Source organism: Telopea speciosissima, chromosome 4, assembly GCF_018873765.1.
Source record: "Telopea speciosissima isolate NSW1024214 ecotype Mountain lineage chromosome 4, Tspe_v1, whole genome shotgun sequence".
In the NCBI taxonomy this organism is placed as follows: Eukaryota; Viridiplantae; Streptophyta; class Magnoliopsida; order Proteales; family Proteaceae; genus Telopea; species Telopea speciosissima.
This window is the reverse complement of record NC_057919.1, coordinates 67,327,086-67,335,483: the sequence shown is the minus strand read 5'-3', so window position 1 is coordinate 67,335,483 and position 8,398 is coordinate 67,327,086. Positions and strand designations below refer to the sequence as shown.

The following is an 8,398-nucleotide window of genomic DNA, read 5'->3' as shown; positions in this document are numbered from 1 at the left end:
CTCACGGCAGGAATTAAGGGCTGAGAACCTGAGAGAGTCTGAGACCAGACCCCACAAGGGAGGAGGAGAGAGAGCCGAGAGGACCATAATTTATGGCTAAACCACCACCATCATCATCACCTCCACTACTTGCTTCAACATTAAAACACTAGACATCAGAATTGCAGAAGAGATAAACTTGCAGATAAAAGATAGGATAAGGGAAGAAACAAACACTACTCCCTCTTCCCCCATTTACTACAAAACGATATATATCAACCCCTCACCCACCCCCTCTCTTAACTCTCTTCAATTCTTACAAGCAATTGACGAAGATGCAGCAGAAGAACACGGGAATTAAAATATCTTTCTATATAAGCTAAAAGGCTAAAGCTTCAATTCAATTCAATACTGTACAAATCTGAACGAAACAACAAAACATAACCGATTCCAAAGAAGAGAAAAAGAGAACCCATACTGGAACCTAAACTATCGAAACTACAACTAGACATGGGAGCGAAGGTGACAAAATTTCCCGTTGGGCATGGTGGTACCGTCTCTTTTTCTTCCACAATTTGTTTTGTACAGAGAAACTTGTAGAGAGCAGAAGAGGGGAGGGGGAGAGTCTGGAGACAAGGATCATGAATTAAGAGAGGTCTCGTTCGCATCCCCATATTACTGAACTTTTTCTTCTTCCTGCTTATTACATCAGCAACTCAAGGCCTCATACTTGACCGGAATCGGAATGTCGAACCCAACCTGCGACAGCAAATTCCCAACAGCGGCAATGTCTCGACAGAAAACCCCTTGGAATACTGCTGCTGTGGCTGTGGCTGTGGCCGCCGCATTTGCATTCGCAATTGCGTTCTTCCTCTCCTTAACCTCATCCACTGCATTGTAATCCGATGAACCCCTCCGACTCTTCCCTTGAATCTCCACCGCTGCTGGTAAAGGTAAACCATTATTCTTCTCGCATTCCAACTTTGGCACTGGGACGGCTTTTACTTGGTTTTGGAGTGAAGCCGCTGCCTGTAGGGCAGCCGCAGCCTTCTGCCTCTGCTTCTCAGCTGCCTCCTCGTCCATGATCGTGGTCATCACGGTCGAATACCCCTTCTGCAGAAGCCGATATAACACTAATGCCGACATCCTTGCTTGATCCTTCACCGAATCACTGTCACGATCATCGACAAACTCACATCGATCAATAAAACTGATAGCCCTATCAGGCCTGTGCCGCAAGCTCAGCAACAGATGGGCCCTCTCCAATTCCGATCGCGAGCAACCCCTCCTCAATCCGATCAACGCATAATAATCCACATTACCCGTCTCCCCCGACGCCACTCTCTGCCTCAATTCCTGCATCTTCGACGTCAAGGCCTTCAGATTGCCTGGGACGTCCCGGTACCGGATGTTGTGCCTCTTCCAAGCAGGGCCCGGTAACTTTCGGTCCCGTAAGATGGAATCATAGAGGAGCTTCAAGTGTTCGAGATCACGCAGGCAATCGGAAAGGCATCTGATAGTCTCCTGTAGGCTGGCCCGTGTGCTCAGAGCCGGGATGCAGGTTGGGTCAAGTGCAAGGGTCCGATTGCAATCCGCAATGGACTCTGCAATTCGGCCGGCGGCCCTGTAGGCGGAAGCTCTGTGCATGTAGCATTCCGCAAGGAAACCCTGTGGGGTTCCTCGGCGATTATCGACTATCTTGGAAAAGAGCCTGATGGACTCCGAGTAGAGGCCTGCGTCTAAGGCTGCAAGCGCCGCTGTGCGGCGGCGGAGGAGGAGTTTGATGTGAACAAGGAGTTGTGCAACACACTCGGACTCGGACGGCGTTTGCATCGTCGGTGGATTGCCGTAGCTAAAATCACTGCTGGCAGCAACGTTGGCAAACGAAAAGCTGTCGTCAGACCAGCACACGCTTTCCTTCCTGAACGCTGCTGATGCTAGACGTTTTCCAGTTTGAAAAAGAACCATTGCGTCTTCCATCAACCCAAGATGGCAACAAGCTTGACCCACAACCAAGTACCTGCATTGCCAAAAAAAAAACAGAAAGAGATGATGAGCAACATAAAACGACACCATTCCAATGATTTTCACATTCTCAATAGGGTTTTATTTGAATAACAATATTCTGTACAAAAAAGGAACATAAAACAGGAAAATTTTATCTTACAAAACCAGAAAATGAGTGAAGAAACAGGGAAGTACCTCCATTGCCCTTCGTTCTCACAGCTCTTACGGAGACCAGCCATGACCTTCTTCTTCAGGTCCGAAACAGAGAAGCATTTGAAAGTGGGTTCTTTATCTGTCGTATCAGACGGGAACTGGTCGGAGGAGAGGAGCTTCACCCGTTCCCTCGACAGCTGCTGGGACGAGTTGTCGGAAGAGAGTGACGATTCTTCGGACACCACCTTCACGCTGGGTATGTATTCTTGGAGCATGTCAGCAACCTCCTTGAACCGTCGGAGGTAGAGGAGGGATCGAGCTTTAAGCTCAAGAGCCGATTCGAGCCGCGGAGAGAGCGCAAGGGCAGCATCGAGGACGTTCAGGGCCGAAGCGATCTCCGACTGCTCTTGGGTGGCGATTAGCGATCGAGCTTCTTTCACATACTTGTCGACAACCTGTAACGAATCATACAAGAGTACAGGTCAGTACAGATAGATTGGAAGAGAAGACATTCAACCCATTCCAAACCAGAATCCATGAAACACAGAAACCCACCTTTCTGTTGCTAACCCACCAATGTCTCTTCTCCCCACCAACCAAAGAAGGAGAAGTCGACATAGTTGCAGTGGTTCCAAAACCTTCAACCATGAAACATCTCTCAAATCCTCCACATTTTGCTCTCCTTAAAAGGAGAAAATTTGGAAAAAAGAAAATATAAAGGCAACCCCCTAACACACTCGAAGAGAGCGAGGGAGAGGCGGAGAGGAAGCAGAGGGAAGCAATGGATTTAAGCCCAATTTGTGGTGAGGCGGAAAACCCAGAAGAAGAAATGCCAGCTTTTGGAGAGAAAGCTTTGATCCTACCACTTCTTCGCTGGCAACACAGATGAGAGGACACGCAGAGGCATCTCTCTCTCTCTCTCTCCCCACTCACTTCTCACTACTCTACAACTACAACTCAACCCCTCGAATTAAAAGGGAACGAAGACCTTACACCCTTCACTGGCTCCACCCGGTAAAAGCTTGGCACCCACTGCCTATAGCCAGTGACCCATCACGGGTTCCCGGGTTCAACTTCCGGTGATAAGAATTCATTAAGTATAAGACTCTATTAAAGTTCATTTACCGTTTTGTCCTTGTACTTGCTGTTATTTTATTTCCACCTTTAATTCTTCAATCCTATTATACTTTTTCCTTTTTGGGTAGAAATCCTATTATACTTAAAAAACTTAAAAGTAGATGTTTGTCTCCATCTAACATTTGCACTAACCAATTTCAATTGAAGATGTATGATTTGAATGTACATACTAAATCTAGAAAAGATTTTGAGGCCGTTCAGGCAAAGTACATGACCTTATTGATAAGGGTTACCCTTCATGGTAGTTAATCAAAGAACAGAAATGTGGATGTAGCCTTAGGGGTTTCAATCGGTCTCACGGATTAGTTTTTCATTGTGATTGTACCGTTATCGATCGTTTAGGTAATTAGGTATGTAGGCCAACGCATAAATACATTTCTATTCAGTCGATTGGTTATCGATTCATAATTGAATTCATAGTAATCAGTTTATAATTGTACTTTAAATGAGTTATAGACTAATCAAAAGTACAATCATACCATAAACATAATCGGGCTAAATGGGCATTCCAAGCTAATCGAGATACAAACGATTGGTCTCGAATATTCCTATCGTGATGTGATCCCATTCATAATTAAAAGAGGGGCTCTCTCGATCATATCACATTCGACACAATTTTTATGGATCCCACCAATGTGATATACGGGTTCAAACTTCTCCTCCTTCTAGTTCTAAGTCTCACGTGAATTCGGCAAGGGAAATCCAATTTCAATGTTATAACCAATGTTTGACCGAACTGATCTTTTTTTTTTACATTTGTTGGATCATTCTACACAGTCCAGAGGTCTTCTACGAATCCCGCGGTCGGCAATAACCACCCAATCAATAATCGGGCTAAACCCAAAACCGGGTTGCTTACCGGTGCATGCCAGCATTGGATACCCTAGATGTAGGTGGAAATACAAGAAGAGGACGAACTGATCATTTGACCAAAAGAGGGAGGAGAAATCTGTCTTTTTCTCATTTTTAAAGGAAGAGAGGTAGTTAGTATATTTATGGGGATAAAGAAGCCGGAAAGTAACGTCTCTTTTAAGGCACAAGAATCATGCCTTTTTTGTTTTTCCTTTCTCTTTTAACCAGCTTCACCTTCACCCAATCATCCTTCGCACTTTTCTTCTTCTGAAATTAAAACAAAAAATAATAATAAAAAAAATATTTTATTTAAGTTATATTAATTAAGGCACATGCAAATAGATGGGGTTGCCTTAAAGGCTCCCTCTAACCTCACGATCCGAAGGCTTTTAAAAGTTGAAGTTTCCGACAATCTCGTAAGTAGCCAGCTGGCACTATCTCATGCCATGTCATCAATGTGCCTCTCTGTTTCCACGTTGGAGTTTTGCTTTGCTGTCTGGTTCTGGATGCCAATTCACCTTCAAACCATGTTATTAATGCGCCTAGTGATTGATTGTTTCCTACGTGGCAGTTACAGCATGCTTTCTACTATGAAATTTGAATTTCTTTTTATGTCCAGTCAGATTTTAGGTCTTACATTACTCTTTTTTTTTCTGATGAAAGTGTAATCAAACACCAATCACACACCAATCCCAAAAGGTTAACTGACTTTTAGGATTATGGAATGGTCATATGTTACTTGAATTCCTTTCAATTTCCAACGTGGACAGATTGGAGTTTCAAGTAAATGGAGAGAATCTCTGACCGGGTTTCCTATTTTAAACAATATGGAATAACTGAATAAGCCACTTGTTATATAAAAGTGAAACTCTTCTTCCATCAATAATTTATTGATGGACCAATATAGCTAGATCTCATTAGTTGACCTTTTGATTGAACCAAAGAAGGGTATTTCCGACTTTCGATAGTAGAAGTCGAGAGTTCATGATGATACTCATGTTTCATGTAGTCCCTACACCAGAGCGGAGCCAATGAATGGGATTTTTTATTTCACAGGCTGAGAGAGTATATTCATAGGCTAGTAGGTAGAATTCATGTGTTTTTTTTTTTTTTTACCAATATCAAATTACCATGGATATGTTGGGCGACTTCGCATTAATTTCTTTGATATTTTTTAGCTAAATGCGAAGGAAGGTTGCTAGCTGGAAAGGGAAATTATTGTCTTCAGGTGCAAAAATGGTGTTGCTCAAACATGTGCTTGCCTCCATGCCTATTCATAATATTTCAACTTTGGATATCTCTAAAACTGTTGTTAGAAGATTTAACAGTATTTATGTTGACTTCTTGCGGGGCCAATTTGATTGGGGCAAATGACACCACTGGGCGGGTTGGAATAAGGTGTGTACACCGATCAAGGAAGGTGGCTTAGGCATCCGTCGCTTAGAAGACATAAGCTTGGCCTTGAGCTTCAAGGGCCTGTGGAGACCTTTGTCAATAAAGTCACTGTGGTGCTCCTTATTTAAGGCAAAATATCTGAAAAAATGAGCATATTATTTTGGCAGGATTGAAAGAAGGTGGGTCGGCCTCTTGGAAAAGAGCTTTACTGCATAAGGAATTCTTGCTTTCAAAAACTCGGTGGTTCATTGGAAAATGAAAAATTAATTTTTGCCTGGACAACTGGTCGGAATGGGGGGCTTTGGTGGATTATATAGATGGAGCTCTTCAACTTGACTTATCTGTTTGTGTTAAAGATGTTATAAGTGTGGAAGGGATCTAGAATGAAGAGATGTTGCTTAAGATTGATTCAGTCAATGTACGTGACAGCCTAATGAATCGTAAGTTTTTTTTGTCTGACAAGGAGGATACCCTTGTTTGGACTCCGGCGAGAGATAGTAAATTTTCTACTAAATCCTTGTGGAACGAAATCAGAATTGTCTCGGCAAAAATACCATTTGCTAAATGGTTTTGGAATCGAATGACCCCCACCAAGATTGAGTTCTTCTCTTGATAGATCTTGAGTGAGGGAGTTCCAACGAATGACACGATCATGAAGATGGGGGTGTCATTAGCTTCGAAGTATCAGTGTTGTGGGTCCCCCAGGAGTGAATCGACGAATCATTGTCTAGTGGAAGGTGGTACGGCGTCCAAAGTTTGGATTTCTTCTTTGAGCTGTGTGAAGTGGAGATCGTCTCGTTGCAGGATGTGCGGAGTAGGATATTATTTTGGCATAGTCATGCTCCGGTTAATAGCTTGTGTGGAGTGGTTAAGATTACGTCCCTCTTTCATAATATGGGAATTATGAAAAGAAATGAATAATCGTAGACACGAGGAGAAGGCTTGTTCGGCCAGCTACCTAGTGGAGGGAATTAGAAATTGGGTTAAAGAGATTCCTTTTTATTCTTCGTTTGTGAAGTCCCCTTCTTTCAGGAAAAATCTTGTTCTACAAATTTCTGGTATTTTTCACCCTCCCAGAGCCTATAAAGTGCCTATTCCGGTGTTCTGATCCCTCCTTTTCCTCAATTAAACTCAACGTGGATGGTGCATGCAAAGGTAACCCTAGAGAAGAAGGGGATGGGGGTATCATTAGGAATAAGGAGGATGTGTGTACCAATGAGTGTACTAACTCCATTGTTGAGTTTAGGGCGTTGGGAGATGGGCTAAAGCTTTGGTCGAGTTTGAGGTTTACGGAGTTCAATGCCAACTCTGATTCTGTGGCTACAATGCTTTGCATTATAAAAAGAAAATGTGGTTTTTGAAAAGGATGGTACTGGTTTCAGGAAGTTTTGGAGTTGATTGACTCTCGTAAACCAATGATTTCTTTCACATACCGTGAAGGCGATAGGGCAGTGGATTACCTGGCAAATTTGGCTTGTCAATCGACGTTTGATTCATTGTTTCATGGAGAAACTAAGTTTACCACAAGATCTTCAGTGGATTTCTCGCGAGGATGCTAGTGGTCTTCCAGTGTTAAGAGTGTGACTTTGTTTTTGTTTGGGTCTATGAGTGAGCTCTTTCTTTGAGTGATCGAGTGCTTTGTCCTATTATATTTTGTTCTCGATTGGGCTTGGGATTAGGCGAGAATGCCCCCCCCCCACTATATTCATCATTAATTTGGATTCATTTTAATAAAATCTTAGGGGTTGTCCCAGGTCCAGGTAAAATTCGGGGTTAAAAAAAAATTTACCATGGATAAAAAGATTCTCTCTTCATCTTGGGTGAAAGAAATCTTTCCCCTTAACCAATTTATTTGCTTGACACTTGCCATTTTGGGACTAAAATACTATTCTGGGAATATGGTCCATGTGTCATTTGCTACCATTCATAATTTGGATCATTGATCAAAGTAGTGGAGCCTCAACAAGATAATGGAAGTACAATTTAATCTGATCATCATGAGTAACCATGAATTATTTATCATATAATGTTCCATCCATTGCTTAATTATAGTAATTGTTTTAGCAATTAATAAATGTCAAAAGAGGGCAATATAGGTCGTGAACATGGTTATTAGTATTGGTATTGGGATCTGTATTGGTCTCGCCTAATACTGATATCGAAACTGATATGTATTGGCCATATCAGGACATATCAGACGCTTTTGCCCTAAAATTCAATAAAAAATTTGTTTTTAGACAAATTTTCCCCTAATTGACCGGTTTAGACTATTAGAGGGGAATAAATATAAGAGACATTATTATATGCCAAATTTGAAACCCTACTTTAGTTTTGCAATATTTTGGGTATTTTCCATTGTATTTCAATAATCCAAAATCTTTTAAAGACACTCATTTTTAACTACTTTTACTTATTTATTTTGATAGAGGCTGATACATGTTTGGATTTAAACTTGTCGCATGAGTAAGAAGGCTCGATCAATTTATAAGTAAAATTTGGATATTATATACTTACCAGTTGCCACTTGATAGATATGCCACCCAAGTTTTGATAGAAAAATAACATTTTCACTCTTCCTAATTCTCAAGTAGTGCTCATCTTTCCCTTTAAATTTTAAGAAGATTTATGAAACTCCTAAACAATTTGAAACTTGACAAAACTACCCAAAAAACAAAAGGATTTTTCATCAATGTCTTAAGGAGAAAAAATTTAAAAAAATATATTTACAATGACAAGTAGTATATTTTATTTTATCATATTTTTATTATTAATTGCAAGCTTTAAATCAACTTACTCTAATAAACATTTAAAATAATACAAGATAAGATTGTTGAACAAGTAATACATTACAACAAGTGTATATTATTCTCTTAGT

At 41.1% G+C, this 8,398-nt stretch overlaps 1 protein-coding gene across 1 annotated transcript; it reads right to left on the bottom strand.

The window, feature by feature from the left end:
- Window positions 1-650: 650 nt before the first annotated feature.
- LOC122660341 lies at window positions 651-2,933 on the bottom strand. The gene is made up of 3 exons (XM_043855601.1): window positions 2,695-2,933; window positions 2,182-2,594; window positions 651-1,999 (listed from the first exon to the last, which is right to left on the bottom strand). The coding sequence occupies exons 1-3, from the start codon at window positions 2,785-2,787 to the stop codon at window positions 688-690; spliced, it is 1,818 nt and encodes a 605-aa protein (XP_043711536.1). The 5' UTR covers window positions 2,788-2,933; the 3' UTR covers window positions 651-687.
- Window positions 2,934-8,398: the final 5,465 nt, after the last annotated feature.